Source organism: Dermacentor variabilis, chromosome 4 (assembly GCF_050947875.1).
Source record: "Dermacentor variabilis isolate Ectoservices chromosome 4, ASM5094787v1, whole genome shotgun sequence".
Taxonomy (NCBI): domain Eukaryota; kingdom Metazoa; phylum Arthropoda; class Arachnida; order Ixodida; family Ixodidae; genus Dermacentor; species Dermacentor variabilis.
In genome coordinates, this window is record NC_134571.1 from 139,092,303 (window position 1) to 139,114,157 (window position 21,855).

At 49.6% G+C, this 21,855-nt stretch overlaps 1 protein-coding gene across 1 annotated transcript in view; it reads right to left on the bottom strand.

Moving 5' to 3' along the window:
* Positions 1 to 1,470: 1,470 nt before the first annotated feature.
* LOC142579844 (uncharacterized) overlaps positions 1,471 to 21,855 on the bottom strand; it is an 81,554-nt gene continuing 61,169 nt past the window's right edge. The window contains exon 2 of the mRNA XM_075690448.1: positions 1,471 to 5,758. Coding sequence (XP_075546563.1) covers positions 5,391 to 5,758 — 368 coding nt within the window. The 3' untranslated portion in view covers positions 1,471 to 5,390. The remainder of the gene's footprint in view (positions 5,759 to 21,855) is intronic.

Here is a 21,855-nt window from a genome sequence, read left to right on the forward strand (position 1 = left end):
CGTTTTCCTCTCTCCTCGCGGCCACCGCGCTCCAAGCCTGAGGATGACGTACACGTGTTAGTGCGCCTACGTACACGTTTTCATTGTGACGTCGCTCGTGGCGACACGTGATTTCGAGAACTATTCAAGGCAACATCTGTTATTTGTGAAATACATGTTGCTTGAATAGACGAATTAAAGCTTAGAGAAATAATAAAACGCATAAAACCAATGTCTGCATGGTTTCGTTCTACTTCGCACCGCAGCGAGAGAGACGTACTTCCGTTTCGTCTGCTTGTTCCCACGTTGTGCAGCTCCGGTATGGGAGAACGCAGGGAAGGAATTTCCCTTGCGGAGGCTAGACAAGGCGAATGGAGGTAGTGCCTCGCTTGGCAGTGGAGCTCCCCGCCTGAAATCATGGGTTTGCGGCACTGAAATATTTCTATCTCAACTATTAATGAGCGGATTTGAAAAAAAAAATTCTGCGGCAGAACGCGACCTAGAGGGCCCGTAACAACTTTCAGCGTATAACAAAAATTTGCTATGGGGCCTGGTGAGGGGCCCTTTAACGTATACGCCACTTACCTCTCTACAATGCTCCCAAAATGGCGTCAAAAGGGAGCTGAGCAGTTGAGGCGTGGCAGAATTGCGATTGCCCAATCTTATACTGCGCGTCCGTGGCCCGCGCCTCCGTATTCACGGTTCATCTATCCCATGGAAGACGACGATTTAGCTTCAGGTTATGTCTTAATGACGTAACTATTATTCTGGAAGCCTTCTAAAACAGGGAGCGCAAAAAAAAAAAAAACGTTGGAAGCTTTAGTTTTCTAATAAACATCTAGATCACTTGTGGGCGATTATTTCTATGTCGTTGCAGAAGTGCAAAGTATATATTTCTTTCTCCCCGAGGAGGGCTACCTGAGGCTAGCAAAAAAAAAAAAAGAAGAACGAATGTGACCCCGCATCGTGCAGGCAAGTTCAATACGGCATATTGATGAGACATCTTCCCTCCACTTTAAAAAATCAGCATGCTGGTCGAAGTATTTCGGACGCCAGACCGTCTGAGTGAAGGCACCCGTATGTGTCGTGTACATGGTCAAGTTCACAACAGGTGGTATACATCGGCGTCTTGTGACAGGGCCGTACAGTTGGGGCAGATGGCGTTGTCATCGAAGCCATGCTACTTGCAGGTGACCGCAGGGGCGATGGTTATCCTAAAGTCCCCCAGGTGCTTCGGAATAGCCTTGTTCTCGGAGAAACGTACTCCAATTGATTTTGTGACGTTATGGGAGGGAGCGGGCACGCGGGGAATATTTTTGTGCTAGGAAAATTGTAAACGTATCCAGCACAGGTGTCGGTGGAATGGGTGTTCTTCGTGTTGTCGTCTGCTTACCTTATTTGTTATGGCAGATAACCACTGCAATCCTGCAGCCAACAGTCACTTTTTAAAACAACGATAGAGACAGAGAGAGACAGAAAGACAACACTCACTCCGGTTTTCTGGTATTTTCTTTTCTCGTTTTTATTTACCAAAAATAGATTCATCTGATTGGCAGATTGTAGACAAATGCCGAGCGAAGCGAGAGTTCCCCAAACACAGCATTCGTCAAAGCCTTCCACATTTTTCTTCTTTTGTTTCAGCCATGACAGCGTCAACGACGATTTAATTAAATTATAACAGTTTCAGTATTGCCGTCCAAGCGGTGTCTCCGAGTCAATGAATACAATACAAAAAAAAATTTTGCCAAGCATGTGCCCCAGAAGCGCCACGCTCATAAATGAGACACGCAAACATATTTCCAAATTTGCTTTGACAAGTAATAAGTAGACACTTTCGTTACACTTCCTTTCTTCTCTTTCATGCGTGGAAAAAGTGTGTCTTGCCACATACGGCAAGAAAAATGTACAGGTGCACTCAACATGCCGATTTACAAACTTGATAAACTGCAGAAACTACGGGGGTGGTCAAGTTCCGTGAAAAAAAAAACTGAAATAATATAACAATAAGCAGTGGAGTAAACAGAATTCTCTGTAGCTGCCGTAAAAAAAAAAAAAAAAAGGTCCTCTGGGTCAAATGTGAACACATCTTTATGGTGCATGGGAATCGCGAACAGAGTACGTTGCAAGCATTTCTTTAGGGTCCGCACGTGAACGCGTTATTACAGAAGAGAACAGTATCGCACAGTCTTCAACGAGTGCGTAGTGACGGGTGCATTAGCATACACCTCGTGACCAGCCCTAAACAGCGGTCTAAGGTTTCCACAGAACCAGAGGTGTTTATGTCTAAACACGTTTATTCGCGCGTAGAATTTAATATATAAAAAGACACCCCCTACCAAGCTTCGCACTAAATTTGAGCTCATCGCTATTAGACGGAAAAGAAGTAAAAAAAATTGAGACACAATTTGGAGTTCACAGACAGGTCAGGGCCTTGTGCATGCGCAGGGGGACCGGCGAAAATGGTGACCTCCCGAGTGAACATCGAAAACGAACACGCCTCAATCCTATTTTTCACTCCTCCCTGAAGCCAAAAGAAAAGCACCTTGTCAACAATTAGGCACTTAGAACGGTATCTTACCCCCCGCCTCCCCCCCCCTCTCCAAATAGGCAGGCAGGTCGTACTTGTAGGTTCCTGCCCCGCCGTGACGGCTTTGGCACGAGGCCCGAATGAGCACATGGTTTCAATTGCAAACCGGGATACATTATGTGTGTGTGTGACCATGGGAAGCCGGTCGCGTGCCTCTGCTGAGGCATCGTGACGAAACGGCTAATTCTACAGAGCGTTCCACGCAGAGGTGCGTCTCCGATGTGCAAAACGTTCGGACGGCGTAGATAGTAATCAGCATGTCGTGCCCGTCTACTCGGATGCGTTCGCAGGTGCAACACTATAGGGCACGGGTCAATGGTCGAGGCACATGCTCGAAAGAAAAGCACCAAGCGGTGGGCAGGCTCTTGTACTGACCGATGCGTCTTTACAAAGTTAGACAACGGCCGTTCGCGGCATCAGACAAACAGCTGCAGCCGTCAGGCTACACGTCCCGGTACGTTTCGCGGGTGTTTTTAAACAGCTGTCGCCTAAAACGTTTAAGTGAGCAGAGTGCAATTACAGGGAATATCGCTTAACAGCGATGAATTGTCAAACTGCCACAATACCGGGCGAGGAGTACAAGGCGGCGTCACTTGAAACTTTTCTCCGCGAGATGGCGCAACCTGTCGGGTGACTCCTCGAGAATGGCGCGCTTTCCTATCTGCGAAGGTGTGGCGCAGGCACGCAGGGAGCAGGGTTGGTGTTGGCTCAGCACTGAACATGAATCAACACGAGAAGACAGTAAAACGATGACGTCGGCACCCATATCAGTTTTCGTACGGGCGCAATGAAACTTTTCTACAGTGGGCACTAGTTGCTTGGATTTTATCGTACTTCTTTTAATTTCACGAGCTTTCGTATTCACGAGTGAAACAGCGGGTCACGCCCCCTCCGGTTACTTTATAACATTCCTGGCTTTCTTTAGAAAGCACCAACAAGTGTGTGGCAAGACAGCACTTCCGTACGGCAAGCTGTCGAGGGTTACGCTGCGAGAAATAAAATTTACAAAGCACCCAACAATGCAAAACACGAGCAATCAAATTTAGAGTTCTCGCGCCGGTTACATACATCAAGGAATCGTCTCTACCCTGTCGGCCGGTGTTCACCCAAGATTTGCCCGCATTGTCGGTCATTTCAGATAGGGGAGAAAAACATAAAAGCTGTCGGTCCGGGCATGGACTAACTTTTTGCATTGTCAGTATTGCCGCTTTTACAAGGGCGATGTTTTGTTTCTTCTAACGCGGTCGCGACGTTAACTTCGACAGTGACCAAGGTCGTTTAGTCGAAAGCAACGGTGACACTTGGAAACTCTTCCATGTTCACGGAGATGCAGCGGTTTTCGGGCGGTGTTGGAACCGATGACAGCGAGCCAATTGCACAACGGGCGTGTAGGTAAATGGGGGAAAAAAACAAGACAAACGTATACTGCAGAACCACACTGCAGCACTATGCAGAGATTCGGCTGCTTTCAACGTATCTACACGACGTTTTGTACAATTCTGACGTTTGTACAGGTCTGTGTGCAATACATGAAACTGAGCAGCAGGCCACAGGATAAGGCATTTTAAGTACGACGATCGGCTCGGGACGCTTTGCACACCGACGGCACGTGACTGGAGAATTCGACGACACGGCGTTGAGGGCTTGTCCCGACAACACCCGTGCGTGCTCAACAGCGCCACTCGCCGTAATTGGTCATGTGACCGTCCCCAGCTGACCTCTGTACTCTCGATGCGTCTTCCAATGCCTTGTAAGCTACAGCGCTTCTGACCGGTCCCTTCGACTCCGCAATGATAGTTTCCATCGGTCATCGCAGTTTGGAGCGTTAGTGTGTGGTACGCGACGCTGTCACCCACTGTGGCTAGCCGCTTAATACCAAGCGCTTTATGGAACACATGTCACGAGCTCTACAGTCCTGTGTCTCACACGCTCCTTTCATCAGCGCTCGGAATAAGTCACACGAACGCCTCTTCACACGGTTCAGGATTATTCCCCCGCGCACGCTCCCCAAACAGGGAGCTTGCGATGCTCCCGCCGCCAACTGTCCACCAAAATCGAAGTGACCGATCTCCAGCTGTTTTCGAGCATGTATGCTACGCCGATCCAGAACACAACTTCTACGCTGGTCAACACCACTTCCACCAACGGAGCGCAGGTAACATAGTCACAGCTAAACGCTACGTCTAGCGTGCAATCATTTTCAGTGATCACTGGTAACCGCGACGCCACCTGGCAAGCAGTGCCGCTGTGAGCTGGTGACAAGCGTGCTGCACATAATCTGTCACACAGCCACCAGGAGCCGCAACGGCAATGTGGCCCCATTCTGGAGGGACGAGAAGCACGCAAGAGTGCAAAGTTTGGGTTTTTTTTTAGATATATATAAATCGGAACCGAAATTCACCAACACATGACTGCCGGGCGTCCCGGACTGAACCCGCTCTCGGTCGGTCTATTCAGCGTAGGTTCTGTTCTGGACCACTGCGACAATCAGCCTCCAGCCTTGACACGAACGCTGCTCCTCTGCGGCACTCCTACATCCCGTGCTGCGAATAACGGTGCTTCAATGGAGCCGCCATCGTCACTACACACAAGAACGGCAGTTGCCGTGGCTCATGATCTGCTCGGCAGACGTCTGCTTCAAGAACTTAGTTCCTGTTTGTTTTGACAGCGTCGTTCGTGTTAAGGGTGGCTGCGACTGACTGCACGTCCACTGTACAGCGCGTATGCTCACGAAATGTCGACATCGGTTTCCTAGAAAGAAAAAAAAAATGGAGACAAAACAAGAACATGGAACGTGAGCGCGCAATTTGTGCCGCAGCGCCCCCTAGAGGAGGGCGGTCGCGCCGTGCTGCATGCGACTGGCGGACGCGGTGTCGTCCACGTTGGCCGGCGCAGGCGCGTGCCTGCTGCCCGGCGCCCCTCCTCCCGCGGGCTCGGGGCAGAAGAGTCCCTCCTCGAGGAAGACGTCGTCCTCGTCTCCCGGGGCGTGGCAGCGGATCTGCTGCAGGAAGACGGCGCGTCGCCGCTTCTCCAGGATCTCGTCCATGGCCAGCCGACGGTCGAGCGTCGCCAGGGTGTGCATGTAGTCGGTCGTGTTGAGCCGGTCGCGCGAGAAGAGGCGAGACCGCGACGCGCCGTTCAGCGCCAGGGTCGTCGACGACGACGGCGACGCCTGCTGGCCACCGCTCACGCCTGCGTCAGCGAGAAAAGAAGGGAGCGGACACAGTCTGAGATCGGAGAACGTGCCACGTCTAAAAGGCAGCACTGCACTACGAGTTCAAAAATATCGTGAAGACAATTCCGCAAATGTCTTGTTAGAGTGTCAGAGTATACATACACAAGTAGATAAATATCAGGTCAGTCTTCATGAAACCGTAGGGTTTAGAAAACGTAAATATATGGTAAACACTCGCGCGAACGGTGAACATTATCTTCGAAATAGACGCTTCGAAGATTGGTAGTGAATAAGTAGAGAAAAACCAGGATGACGTCGAATGAAAATTAGTACGTGGCCGCCAGATGTTGCAATGCGCTTATTATACAGCAATGGGTTGACATTAGGGGATACACACTGGTGTTTAAGTTTCATAAATAAATGTATGATAAGTGTCACCGTCGCCGGCACGGAATAAAACGTCGAGAATAAAAGAATTGGTCGCAGCCTGCGAAGCGACTTTTTGCGGCGAAGACCGGGGGAACAGTTCCCATCCGGCTGTAAGCAACGCATGGATGATCGGGACCACGTTCAGGCCTATCCGCTGTATATCTTAACAAGCTGTCCGGTAATTTCAGGCAGACAATTCGTTTTCTTTTATACCTTCAGAACGGCCTTACGCACTCTATACTGAAATCCATCTGGCGAGCATGGCCAGCAAGAAACACGAAAGCTAAAAGATGACGGCAAGAACGACATCGCTCATTTATTCGTTGCTTCCCATTACTGGTCGTCGTAAGGTCAATGCATGGAAGGTCAACTATCACGTACCCTCCCTCCCCCCTCTCTCTGTCTCTTTCGAGACTGCTCAAATACGCAATAACAAAACGACCCAGTGCGACGGAAACGAGTGTACAGACATCGAAAAAGAAACCGGACGTTAAAATTACTGACCACCTCCCTCTTGCTTTTTTGAAGTGGCATCACAATATGCTATCCGCAGAAACCACAGGAAATCCTCACAGGCGTACACAGAGCAGACGAATAATCTGTATTTTCGCTAGGCTTTCGCGGAGACAATGAGGAACCGGAATCCGGATGTATTTCGTAGTCACAAAACCAATAAGCCCGCTGGCAGCAGTTATTAACCACGAATCTTCTTATATACGCTGCCTTTTCTCGCTGGTCGCCAAGAAGCTTAACAAGGATAACCCAAAGGGGCCATCCCAACATCCAGATTAGTATCCTCCTTACACGTGTACAGTAACCGCACTGCAAGGCTTCGTTTCCAGTTGTAACGGCAGACTTTAAGACTCAAGGCCGCTTGCAAACACATGCCGCCCCAGGAACAACAAAAATTTGAGTTTACGTGCGTCAGTGAATCTCCGTGTGTCTCGTGGCCGCGAGACCAAGCAGAAATAAAAAAACTAGAGAGAAAGAGCAAATTGGGGGAAAGAAAAGTGCGCAGCGTGTCCCGAGGCGACGCCGCCGAAATTCGCTCGGAACAAAAGGCGCGCCGAGCCGCGGAACGCGCTTTATTTTTAGGCTTCTGTCTTCCCCGTCCGCACTACAGCTGCTTCGCGGTGTGTGCGCGTGTGTGCATGTGTGTGTGCGTACTTCTTTCGCCGCCTACAGCGTAGGCACATCGCACGCCCGGTCGTCGTCACGCTACACGAGCGCCAGAAGCCGACACGCGCGCATATACGGCGGTCACGGACAACAACTGTAAAGGAGGAGGCTCGGCTCGGCTCGGCTAGGCTCGTCTTTGGTCGGCCGCGCGCGCACCATCTTCATTGGTACACACAAGCACGAAAATGCGCACCTCCGAGCTGACGCACCATGGCTGACTAGAGACCCCTGCTCACGCATCTATGTGTGCCCATACCACACAGCGAGCGAGCGAGCGAACGCCGAATTTTTCGTCCGACACGCCCGGCCGATCACCTTCGCGGTTCGAAAGAAAGACGCCCGCCCGCGCCGCCGCAGCAGCTTTGCATCTTCAGGAAGCCTCCGAGAACGGATAAATATATCAGGAACGGGCCCGAGGAGAAGGAACAGTCAAAGGGCCGCCGCGCCAACTCTATAGCTATACAACTGCTCTCGGTATGTATGTGTGCCACCAGGAAGGACCGCTGGCGATAGACGGCATTCTGAAAGGATTCCTCTTTAAAAAGAAATTCCCTTCCTGAATTATCGTTTCTTTTGTTTCCCGCGCAAACGCGACACGGCGCCGATACAGCGCGTGCTCTATAGGAAGCCACCGTGAACTCTACAAAGCCTGTGAAGACGCGCAGGTTAGAAGCGGCGGTCACGCCAACGGGAGGCAAATCTATGTAGTAAGGCAGGATCCCGGGGAAGACTAAAACAAAAATGCAATATAAGTAGCTATATTGAACCCAAACGACGCTTCGTGCAATGTCTCTTGATCAAATAATGCGCTGAGCGCGATAGAAGTGAGTAAGAATCACGGTTTCCGTTTATGTGCTATATAACCATACAGTTTTCCTCTACGACCCCGCGCAAAAGCGTTTCCGGCTTCTCTGCACCGATCTCGCGGAAATCTCCAGCGATTCTCGGCGAGATATTGCGGAAACGTCGCTATAAAGGAATCCCGCACACATATTTACTCGCGAGGGTCTCGAAGAAAACCCGAAAGGGTTAGAAAACCTACTTTCTTTTTTTTTTCTGGCTTAGAGTGTTAGACATACTTCTAGCGCGAAGGTAGCGCAGAAAAGACAAAATCACATGGGATGGTACGAAGCGCTTGTTCGTCGAAACTAAAAGCTATCGCAGAGATCTGTCGCGACACCAGCACCGCACCGACATGTTACGAGGAGGTATTCGAACAAGGGGCTTACTTACATTATTTACACTGAGACGGCAAGCGAGCCCATGCACAAAAACAAAGATGGCGGACCAGGACACGCCTCGCGTCCTCGTTTTCGCCCGCTACAATGAAATAGCCTAATCCGCAGAATCAGTTGAATGCGTAGTATAAGCGCAACAGTATCAACAGTATAAAACGGTGTCTCTACTGAAGACATTAAGTAACAGGATCGAAGCTTGAGCCTCGCCATCTTGGTCTGCAATACAGAACGCTGTCTGTGTATACTTTACGCATTTGTTGTCCTGTACACGGCCGCTTTGCAGGCAGGTCGCACTGACGCCTTCGAATCGAGGGCGCCATTACGTACGCAAAGCGGCTTCTCGCAGGGCGGGCATAACGTATTCAGTTTAACAACGCGCAGCGCATGCTTGCAAGTGCAAGTCCGTCGGCCGCTCCGTTCTCCTCCCTGTACAAACCCATTCCGGCGAACTCAAAAAACGTTGACGCGATAAGCTCATCGGCCGTCTTTCAGTGTTGCTTCCGCGCCACATTTCGCTGCGTTTAACTCTCGTTTTCCGGCGGTATAGAGCCACTCCTTGAATCACAAACAAACAAACACGCCGCACTGTATATCACAGCATCGCACCGCCGCCCACGAAGAGGACGCCCAACTGCTCTCGCCACAAACACTTTTCCGGGGAGTGAGTGACCCGCTACTACTAAACACCGAGGTTTCGAGACGGGGCGTTGTCGTCCGGTTAGGTGTAGCTAGAGACGGGACGGAGACTATTATTACTATTTCTCTTTCTTGCCGCGCGGCCACGCGGGCACGCGCGCCGTGGAGAACGCACGCCTCGCGCATAAAGGAGCGCGTAAATGCGCCTCGTCGCGCGCTTCCGGTGCGATGTATGCTCGAAGCGAGTCGGGACAGCGCGCCGCGCTTCTCGCCACACGCGCATATCGCAGCATCAGAGCGAACGTAAAACAAAGAAAGAAAGAAAGAAGAAGAAAACGTAACGATGTAACTCCCAGGAAACGTTAAAAAGAAACGCAGAAACGAAAAAGAAGAAAAACGTCGACGCAACGGTATGCGTTGTTCTGTAACAGTGCGCTTGCCCCGTGAAGAAGTGCAGCAAAGAAGGAGAAACAGAACATCCGAGAGACATAATTATTCGTCTCGGAAGTAAGGCGCAACACGGACGAGGCGTCGCCGAGGCTGTACAGATATAATCGAAAAGATGGGGAGAGCGGAGATGTATACAGCGCTTCCGGGTGTTCTTTCGTCACTAAAAGCGAAGAACGGTAGTAAGAAACGCACGCAAAAATAATACGCAGAGGACACGCTCGCATACGTAATAGCCGAACCGGACCAGCAAAAGCACCGATTGTGTATTGACGGCCGCGCACGGTCTGCGTTTTCACCGAGCGAGTGGGCGACATTTCGGTACAGTTAAACGGCGTCCACGATGGCACCCGTTAATCAGGATATCGCGCGGAGCATCGGCAAGCGCGAGTGGAACGAGAACGTCGAGGAGGCGACACGGGAGTGAGTTTAGTACGCGTGCCGCCCGAGAGATGTCGGTACCGACGCGAGGGCCCTAGAGTCACTAGAAAAATTTTCAGAGTACCGCAAAGGTCGGGATTTGACTGGCAACACTGAGCGGCCGCCGCCATATACCTTCCAAGCCGACTGCGTCGCGGGAAGGCCGCCGTGTTGGAAGAGCTTGATATTCGGTGACACATCGGGTTGAGTGTTTACTGAAGTACAGATACTTTGTGCCCGGAGATAATGGTTGCTAAGAACGAAAAGAAAATGTTATTTTGTGCGAAGTAATGCAGCCGGTGGTTGTTTTGCACGCCGATCGTGTTTACTGCCTAAACGGTGCTACGATTGTGGGCAGCAGCTTAGCGCTGCTATCGGGAGCTTATGCACGAGGCTTTTCCTTTCCCTTCCGCGGAGAGAGCTACCAAGGAAACATTTCGTCACTTCGAGCCGGAATGAGGCAACCTTGGGCTTTTGGGCATAAACATCGTGGACCGCCGTCGGCTTTTACTGAATGTTTCCAAGCAGGACGAAACTGACACCTGACAGTGTCACAGGCACGTACGTTCATTGTATAATTTTACAAGCTAAATCGGATACATTTAATTTAGTTTGTAAACTGATACCGCGCGTTGGCGATTCTGCCGGGCGACTTCGTCCGCCGTACACGCACGACACACTGCGACTGCCGTGTGCGCACCGGTGTTTGGCCGTCATCGTAAGACGATCTTTGCACAGCAGGCGTAAAAACCAACTTCGATGACCATTTTGAGCACTAAATCTTGTGGAAGGCCAATTTGAGCAATTTACGTGATTACAGCAACGTATATGTACTTCTGTACACTGATAATGAGCGAGAGTTTGCTACATTGCGATTTATGAGCGCGGCTGTCTAGTGCGTTCATGAGCAGCTACTCTTCTCAATATATTTATGACTGTTTTCTTAGACTGCCAAGATTTGCTGCCTGTGTAAACAAAAGCAGGAACGCCCGCTGGTGACGCAGCACTTCATTTATTTAATTTACATAGGCGATGTATAAAATTCTTGTGCTTTTAGAGCGGTTTATGAAACATGCATAGTGACCGAGTGAAACTAAAGCTACTGGGTGTTCTGTTGCTTTGTATTTCTTCTTATACATCAAGCACAGCATTATTTGGGTATGCACCGTAGCATTTCAACGTAGAACATAATTTGTGTGCTCACTTCAGTTCATTGCATGTGCTCGGCTTACAAGCTCAAAATTTGAAGGGTGTGTTGTGAATATCACCTGGCCATTGACTTCAAGCTCGAAATGCGTATGTATAAATGAGCAAAGGATAAGTGGAAAAAAAGAAGTATCATGGGCCTCATATTGACCATGTTTTTATTGACTGCGATCGACACGATCTGCGAAAAACAAGTGCCATATAGGTTGAGTGACTCGAGGCGAGAGCACGCTCACGTGCGCGGAGAAATCATGCGATTAGCTGGTGAACGTGAGGACGCGGAATACTCGCGCGACAAGTGTGCCTTCGCGTGCCACGAGCACGGAATAACCGCGTGTGTTGAGCAACAAACGCGTACACGTGTACCCGCGTCAAGCGTGCAAGACGCGAACGATCCCTGCAATGAACTCCTATTTTCGTAGCATCGCTAACACCGCGTGCATTCGCTTAAATATCTTCTAAAACAGTGCCAAAAAGCACAAGCATGGCGTACTTATACCTCGCACACGCGGGTGTTTCTTATAGGCCTGAAGTTCTACCGGCCGATTCTGTGTAACCACGCAGAACGACGCTCTCGGTCATTTTTCCCGGTCGGAATCTAGAAAAACGTCTTTCCAGACTCAGTTCGGTTGCTGCATCCTAAGGCGCAGCAGCTAGGCATGATTTCCTTGCAGTCAAATGCGAGCGCGACAATCGGAACACAAAAAACGTAGGGAACCTGCGCTGCCTGCGCTCTCAGCCGGCCCGCTCGCGCTTGGAAGGTATATGGCACCCCAATGTCACGTGGTACGGTTGGGCCAATGAACGCGTCGGCGGCGCGGGGAAAACGAATGCGGCACTCTGAAATTTTTTTTCCAGTGACTTTAGAGGGCCCTACGTGCGTCGCCGATAAAGCTAATTAAGCTAACCGAGTTACGGCTGGACCTCGCTGTTTTGTCGACCGAACGGGGAGTCACGGCGCGGAGTCAAGTGAACGAAATATTAAAAAAAGAAGAGCTTGTAGTTTCGTTGTGGTTTCACAGAGGCAAGTTTCTGGTCCTAAGCCAGGTCTTTAATATTTGCCGAAGCTTCGAGGAGCTACGACCAATCGCGTGATCCTGCTTTGATTAAGCTTTAGTAAGTAACTCGTAACGTGATCGTCGACCAAACATCACTGCAGCAGCGGATGGTTAACTAACCGCGGCAAAAGTTGATAACTTACGCAGTCTGGATGGTTGCTTCGGTTAGCTCGGCAAAAGAAGCTTTTTTTCTTTTTTTTCAGCACTTAGTATTTCTGGTAAAGCAAAGGCAACGAGGAGAAAGAATTCCAGCGCAAGCGCGTTCCGCTTAACCCGATAACACCGTCAATGCAAACTATGATCCGGTGTTTTCAGCAGTATCGCGGTATAGGAAATATTTTTCCCAAATGGCACCCAAAGTCAACTTCGAAGTAATGCGAGCCGGGATGCAATTTTAACGGAAGTGAACGTGTACACACGCGTCCGTCGTTAGTTAGCTCTATCTAACCCACGGGCACACTCAGTGCCTCCTGCATGAATTCTGTAGAGCTACATTGAAAAAAAAAAGGGGGGGCACCGAGACAGAGCCTGGGTACCAATCTTAAGGTCGGAAGCAGTCACCGCGCCTGACGTTAAGCTAAGCGTAATGTTGTAATAGCCAACGTTACTAGAATGTGTCCGATTAGTCTAGTAACGTTGGTCCTAGCAACAAAACTCCAGCATTAAATCATAACGGAATTAGCGACGGGCCATAAAAAACAAGTCTTTGTTAAAGCCATACCAAGAGGTGGTTAGCTTATGGTAGCGATTCTTATAATTTGATGGTTCGCTCAAGTCATAACGCCGTTTCCTTCAGTCCTATTGTTATTTAAACCATGCATGTAGTACTCATTGCTACTCTACTTATGTTCATGCCTCCTCCCCTTCTCTTCCCCCTTAATTTAATGCCGATTTAATAAGGTGGTAATTACACATACACCTTCCACGCTGCCTTCTTCCTCAGCCTTGGCGCCTGCCAAGTACACGTGCATGACATCATCGATATGCGCGCGGTCTCGTTGTTTTGATTGCGAAATGAATAGAACAAACAAACAGCCATATGGCTTAGCCAGCCAGCCATACGGCGACATCTCGGTCTTTCTGGTGGTGGTGGTGGTGGTGGTGGTGGTGGTGGTGGTGGTGGTGGTGGTGATGATGATGATGATGATGATGATGATGATGATGATGATGATGATGACCTTTCAAGATATGGCACGTACCCACAGCGGCAGCGGAAGATCGGTCAAGAATCGGGGAGTTTGAACGCAGATATATATTTATACGAACGAATGGGTAACTGGAAAAAAAATGAAATTTTTCTGCTGCAACAGTGTTCGTCGTAATCTATTTACGACAAACGTTTCGCATGGGACGTCTTTTTTTATTTCACATTTTTCGTTTTCCTTTTTTTTTTTTCGATGGGCCAGCGCATATTCACACGCACAGGGCGAATAGAAAAAAAAGAAAGCCGATATACAACTTTTTTTTTTTTTTTTAACAGTTCATCGCACCGCCGGTTCGCTTGTACGCGCCGCAATTTTCCTCAATCTTTCCCCGCAACGTCTATGGTTTCCCCCTTTATTCTCGGTATACTTGGCTACTTTATTCATTTATTTATTTATTCCTGCTTTTCTTTTCCGCTCGGTTAGGTGGAGATCTCGTCGGCTCGCACCGCTCGCTCTGATTCGAGGAGAGCGCGAAGCTCTAACCGCCGCTTCCATGCGGAGGCGCAATTTTCCGCCGCCGTCGTTGTTGCCGCCGTTGTGTAAACAAGAGAGCGCGATGAAGTGTGCGGGGGAACGCCGATCGAGATATTTCAGGCCAAGTTGCTCGCTTTTTTTTTTTTTTGCATCTTACTTCCTGCATCATTTGTTTTTCTGCGCCGCTCCCTCAACCCTTCTGCCGCAGTAACTTGTGGCTGCTTTCCTGTTTTTAACCACTCGCGAGCGCTTGTTCCGGAACGCGTCGGTCGGCTGGAACTTTTTTTTTTTTTTTTTTGCGCACGCGCAAGGGCTGTTTAACGCGACAGCGTTAAAGGTCTTGCAGAAAATCCGGCGTCGGCGTCCGACGCCAGCGTGCCCGTGAGCGAGAATTCCCGTATATATTTAGGCATATGTATAAATATGCCACGCCTTGCTATACGAGATGCGGTATACGAGATGCGGTATGAGATACGAGTAGCTCGCACCTTGCCTTACATTCTTGACAAAGTTATTCCTCGGAACTTTGAGAATGACAGCGCACAAACAAATGTCTTGAAAGAAAACACGAATAGCGCATGCCTATTATGTTAAATATTCTTTGACTTAAAAGTGCGAAACGTTAACAGAAACCTGAAAATGATGTATAATACTACTGGCGCGGCTGTGCGCTACCTCCGGCATCGGCCCGCGCAAGAAGCCGCGTTTCTACCAGAAAGCATGCATTCAGGCATAGCGTTCGCCGCCATTTCTTGGTAAAAATTAATGTTGCATACGCTACAGTTGCCGGGAAGCGTGAGAAACAGTCAGGGATCTTTGAATGCTATCGCGTTCCACTCTTTAAGACGAAGCTTAAGCCTCCTCCAAATCTCTTCTTTTTCCCTATCTCTTGTGTAGTGTTTCCGACGCTAAACGTTCATTCCCGTTTTTGATTAATTGGGACTTTGTGTCTTAGAATCGTAGCAATGCTACAATTGGTCACGGAGCTTAATTAAGTAGGAGACACTGATGAGAAGTATCATTTATTTATTTATTTATTTATTTATTACCCCTTTCGCCTATAGCCTACTTACTACCCTTTTCGCCTATAGCGTTACAGAAAAGGGATACATTCTATATAATTACATAATGTAACGGGCACTCGAATCAAGCTCACAAAGCGCGGTAGAAATCATCATTAGACGCTATGCAAACATTCTGTAGGCGGAAGAACATTCCACACTCTTATGGTCCAGGGAAAACATGAATATCAGCAGGCGTCGTCTCCAAAAGAAAAATTCATAAAGTTTCTGACTATGGTCTTTTGTTTGCGAGATATATGATGGCGGGCTAGTCAGGTTAGGCTGACAGTCTTTCATCCCTATTTCCGTTCATTCGGCAGAATATCGTTGATCACTAGCGGGAAAAAGAATGAATTCTATGCTTCACTCTTTTTTTTTCTTTAATTTCTCGCTTAAACCGTAGCACCAGTAGGTCAGTGTGACGTTAGAGCCTTCATAACTTTTTTTCTCTTTTTGGGGGGAGGGGGGCATTCCAGCATGTGAATTTACTTTTACGGACATACGCTCTTGGCATAGCGCAGATTATGCAAGTACAGACACCAGCCGACGCGCCGGTGTATATAGAGTATAGTCGCGCCTCCGAGACCTCCGCATCTGGCAAGTGTCACGGGGCGCCGTTACAGCCGGGTTCATGCTTCCCCTGCGCGACGCAACTCTTCTAAAATTCGCCACAGCCTGCGGCGAAGCGCGCGTTCGCGCTCATCGCTCAGTGCGCATTGCCGTAGGAGGAAAAACCAAGAGGGAGTCTTCAACAGCGCTTTCCCTCGAGTGGGCCTCTTGGATTTGTCGTCCCGGACTGTCCAGGAGGGCCCGAGACGTTGCATACGCGGCGCTCATTGGCCGAAAGCACAGCCTGGGGCAGTCTGGGTCTGTCCGGGTCGGATGATCGAAGAGGCCCAGTGCAGTCTTTTGCGCGGCCGGTTGTTTCACAGCGAAGCTGTTAAACGGTTTTCGCGCGATTCCCGTGCGGCGGCGTGATCGGTATGAAACGTGAGCCAGAAACGAGCCAGAAACGCGGCCAGCTTGGCATAGCTATAGTGAACTAGAATATATTCTAGAATATAACTAGAAAGTATTCTAGTTCACTATAGCATAGCCCCGAAGCGGCCGCATGATCGGCAGGGCGTCGGTGATAACCGCAGAACAAGGAAAAAAAGTTAGAAAGGGGCATCGCGCAGCGCGATTGAAGCCCAACCTGGTGGCCCAACACGTGATCGCGCGATAAAGTGCGTGGTTGGTTTTAGTAGACAGTTTTAGTATAGCGTACATTATACCATTGCGTACGCTAAAAAATAGCGGGTCGTCACTGCGCATGCGCTGAACGCTAAACGAAATAGCGGGTATAGCGGGCGTACGCAACGCAAACGAGTTCGCGTTAGCGTTTTTGCGTGGTTTACGGAGTTTGCGTGAAACATGGCGGCGGTCCCGGCTGCCACTTCGATTTGAATTTGGCGTTGCTTTTGTAAAATGCACTTCGTTCGTAGCAAATGATTATGTAAACGGCTTTCGCTTTGTCTCAGGCCGCCTCGACGACAGAGTATAATGGATAACCTCGTTGTGTTTTCGAGATCGCTTCTCGTTTCCAACGAGTCGAAGCCTAATGAAAGAAACGTTTATTGTGGATAACCTCGTTGTGTTTTCGAGATCGCTTCTTTCGCATGTTGCCATGCGAAAAAGTGTTTCTGTTTCTTCTATTTTGTTCTCCGGGGAGCTGGGAACTAGTCAAGCTGACTTGTCAGCTTTTTTTCCCGCACTCCCTCACTTCATGAGTGAAATAAAGATTATTATTATTATTATTGTTTCCAACGAGTCGAAGCCTAACGAAAGAAACGTTCGAGATGCCAGCGCCACCTATCGCTACAGGCGGGAAATAGCCGCAACGTGGCATATGGCCTCTGAGATCCGAAGATATCGCCGGCCAACTAAATTTGTAGAAAACGTGCGCTGCTTAGCGTACGCTATAAGTTGCGTACGCTAAACTAAAGCTGTCTGGTGTTCCCGCTCTGCAGGCATAGCCACGGCAGGGCAGCCGAACAAACGCGCACCGAATAGAAACTACTGGCATATCTACTGAAAACCAAATCTCTCAGCAAAGCTCGATTATTTCTACTTGATCTCGACGTTAGAGGTCACGTGGTGGGCCACCACTCAGCAAATGTATGGACTTCACGGAGCGTTCGCTTGCCAAGGCTGACTGCGTGATGTAATGCTCTCTTCACTCTTTTTTCCTTCATCCATGGCGAGAACGCGCACCTGGACGCCAGAGGCTGACGCATTGACATGCATCAGATGTAGCGGATAGCACTCAGCTCGGATGCAGTGAAGCGTCTGCAAAGACTTACGTATATTTCAGCCAATGGCAAAATAGACTCAAGAATTCCAAAGTGTGTGAGAGCTGTTTCACCTATTACACAGCTTCGCCGTCTTTGACGTATAGAATGAGTTGCTCGGATTTGAACACATCTGTGGAGTTTGTTTGTTTGTTTGTCTGTTTGTTTGTTCCAATAGGTTGGGTAAACTGCGCTACACGGTTATTTCATATAAGTTTTCAAGAAAGCGGAAACAACCCAACGAGAAAGCGACAAGAAATGCATACTGTAGGTGTGTTCCAATTCTGACCAGCATGGGAGACAGTCTACGTAGGCAGCTTCGAGGCCATGTCATGGAACGCGTTTCTAGCCGTCTGGAAGGCGTACGAGAGACGCCTCTGCGACGTGACGCCGCCTCGCGGCGATAATAGAAAGTTGAGAAAAGCATACATTACTTCTGTATATTAAGTATTTACACCTGCGAACCTATGAAAGACACGAGGTGACTTTCATTAAGGGCGCTGGAAAGCGTGTCTGCGTTTTCTGTGCGCAGAGAACCTTCCTGTCGGCTGTCCAAGCGTCTTGCCCAGCCGCCATATTGTTTGGACAGGAAAGCAGCTTGCATCGCTTTTGACTTTAATGCTGTCTTCGTGAAGCTGTCTAGTTTGGCGACTTCGTGAGAACTGGAACGAGACTTAAGATTGCCGCTGTCCACTTAGCCGTCTACTTTGCCGTCCCCGGCGAGTACTACAACACCGCCTGTACAGCGCTGCCCTATTCTATCCTTTGTTTTTCGTCCGCGCTGCTTTGAGTCTTAAAAAGACCAAAACAAATTCGCCTAGATCGCCATCTTGCTTCAGCTTACACAGTGTGCGAGGGACTAGACCACCGTCCGGCTTTGCACAACCTGATTTCTTAACCGCAACTGGCGCGTCTGCATGATAACGCCTGCAGTACCGGGTGGGTAGTGACGCAAGCCGAGTAAAACTGCGGTAATTACGATGGCAGGGCATCCGGCAGGTACAAACTCCTGCGACCGGCGAAAACGGTATCGCGACATCACCGTAACATATACACGATGGGACAACAAGTCATCCTAGCGGGTCCCGCGCACGTCGGTGATTGTGTACGAGCGGCTGGCGTTTAATTGGCGCTGTCCCGCTCCATGCCCCTCTTCCCTGGACGCGTCACGCGAAGTTTGGTCAGCGCTCCGAACACGCTGAGAAGACTGCAGCGCTCGCACGTCGAATCGATTATTCATGCCGAAGCGAATGAAACGGGCGGAAGCGCAAATCGGAGCGCACGCAATCTCGGACCTATCTGCTAAGAGCGTTCGGAGTTCGTCCGCGACCTTCTTCGCAGACGGCGTCCGCTGCTGGGCCAAGGCGGTGCGGAAACGAACGAACGAGCAAACAAACAAGCAAAAGCGTTCCAGTGTTGAGGATGCAGAGGACGCGGCGCCATCGAAAGTCGAGCAGCAAAGTAACGAGAGCGAGAGTAACAGCAGCTTCGCCAAACGCCCGATTCAGGCTATCGGCTCATCTTCGAACGCTTCAGAGAAGAGGGGCGAGGACAGCAGGTGGAGCGATAACGCTCTGCTGGAGAGAAGCTGCAGATCGCTCTGTGGCACATGCCTGTGCATGTAGAAGGGCGGGACGTGGAAAAACAGGACTAATAAGAATCTAGAGAGGATGGTGATATACAGAACGAAATGAAATGGTGTAAGGCGCGAAATAACTAAAAAGGAAAATCTGCATACGGCTTAAAGAGTACAACGCAGCTTCCGGAATTTTGTGCGGATGTTCGGCATGGATTATCGCGATAGCTGGGTTGCTCTGATAACTGGAAGAGAGGTTGAGAACTGACCTAATTCAGGAGACGACGGGTGCTTTGTCGCTATAACGAGCGGCAATGCCATATTTATTTATTTACTTTTGTCCCAATGTTTTATCCACTCAGACACTAAAGTTATGGCGTTGATTCGGCAAGTATTTTTTTTTAAAGTACGACGTCGGCCTTCGTTTTGTAAACTCGTTTAAGAAGCCGTTGTTGTGGTCCATGTTATGTACGCTGTCTCCGTATGTATATGTTATTTGCATGTGGATCGCTTGAAAACGCATTTGAGGAAAGACAAAAGCTTGAAATAACGTTATACACCCTCCTACGGACAGTTCTGTGCCATGCTGCCGTTTTACGACATGTATTCGTCTGCTTGTAAATTTTGCTCGCCATTTTTTCTAGTATTTTCGCTAATCTGGATATGGCAAGAGCGACAAAATATCACAAAAATACCTGTGTTTTCATTACTCCTAACGCTTGAGCGGCTAGGAAAACTGAAATAACTGGAAGCTCACTGACTTCATTTTCTTCCAGCCACGTTATAATTTAGTTGCAGGTCAGGCGGAGCGCCTTGCTTATGTTTAACCAATTCCGAGTGGATCATGCGGGCAAAGTTATTAATAATACTTTCCTAAATTTAAGAAATGTTTCTCTCTCTATCTATCTATCTATCTATCTATCTATCTATCTATCTATCTATCTATCTATCTATCTATCTATCTATCTATCTATCTCCTTCAGTTCGTTATAAAGGAACCGTGCTCGGTTCCACGAAAATCGACATCACGCTATCGCTGATACTGCGTTGCCTTGTAGCTCGTCCAGCATTTACCACTGTTTGGATCTGACCGCTGGTACGATCTGTTGGGAACTCGGCGCTGACGCCCGTGGTTGTACCTGGGTCGCAAGCCCCAAGGGTAGCGTTGGCCTGGCGGCCTGGGGTACAACTGGAAGCATCCGAAGGTCCCGGCAAAGCATGAGTCGACTGGTAACAACGAAACAACTTGTTTATTTTAACATCGCAAAGAGTTGGCGGTCAGGTTTGACCGTAGTAGAGAGACGGGAGAGCACTTCACTCAACTGAAGAAATCGGAGCCCCCCTTTTGGCGTCCGGGGGCAGCTGTTTTTATACTCTCGCAGTTGAGGGCAAGAAGGAACCCCTCAAAAGACGAGCACGTGAATGTACAATGGGCTAATGGTGACGCACACTGTCGTGGCGCTGCGCACGATCTCGTAGCACCCTGTCGTGGCGCTGCGCACGATCTCGTAGCACCCTGTCGTGGCGCTGCGCACGATCTCGTAGCACTCTGTCGTGGCGCTGCGCACGATCTCGTAGCACTCTGTCGTGGCGCTGCGCACGATCTCGTAGCACCCTGTCGTGGCGCTGCCGGTCGGACACAATGACTGTAATGAGAGGCTGGTCCCTGCTTTGGCATCGCCTGTTTCGGGCACAATGACTGGAACGAGATCCCTGCTTTGGCATCGCCTGTTTCGGGCCCAATAACTGGAATGAGATCCCTGCTTTGGCATCGCCTGTTTCGGGCACAATGACTGGAACGAGATCCCTGCTTTGGCATCGCCTGTTTCGGGCCCAATAACTGGAATGAGATCCCTGCTTTGGCATCGCCTGTTTCGGGCACAATGACTGGAATGCGAGGAGGATCCCTAGGCGGTCGCATCGCCGCAGACGCGCCTGGAAACACCTGGCGATGAGTGTTGCGGCGACGACGATCGGGCCAAAATGTCTGCCGCCCCGCCGCAGTCGCGCCGGCAAAACCACGTGTCGCAGGCGAAACGCAACAGACCGCCCCGCCGGGGGAAGGAGGTCCCGATGGACAGGGGACTGCATCCGCTGTCCGGAGGGATGTCGCTCGATGATGCTCATAACCGAAGTCGGGCGTCCCTTGACGTTTCTGGAGCGCAGCGCACAGAGAAGGCCTCGTTCTCTCGTTCAGGTTCGCACGGGACACTGCAAAGTGACTTCGGGAGAGTTCACATTTTTGTTCTCGTTCCCGGCAAGCGTTAGAACTACGCTGAAAACTCAACCGCTCAGTCAGCAAGCACGGCACAACCCTCACTAAGCCCTGCCAGGCTCTTTCCCCTTTTTAGACCACTGCCTAGTTCCTTACAGTAGTCTAGCATCACTCAGAACGCGTCCACAAATTGAAAAATTGCACTAGAAAGCATATCATCACTTTGAAACACTAAACAAAAGCAATATGTTAAAAAAAAAATCCTGCCTCAGGAAGAAAAACATCAGTAACAAACAATTTTGAGGCTGATTCCTACGTTAGGGGCCTCGACTTAAGCCATCGGCGTTACCGTTGAGACTCCCCTTTTTGTAACGCACCTCAAAGGAATATTGTTGTAAAGCGAGGCTCCAGCGCAGGAGGCGGCCATTTTTGGAAGAGATGGTCTGCAGCCATTGGAGAGGGCAGTGATCCGTCTCAATGATAAACCTCGAGCCGGCTAGATAGCATGACAATTTCTGAACGGCCCACACGAGACACGCACACTCTTTCTCGGTGGCGCTATACGCCTGCTCACGACTGGTCAGCTTACGACTAGCATACAGGACGGGGTGTTCTACTTCTCCATTTTCCCGTTGGCACA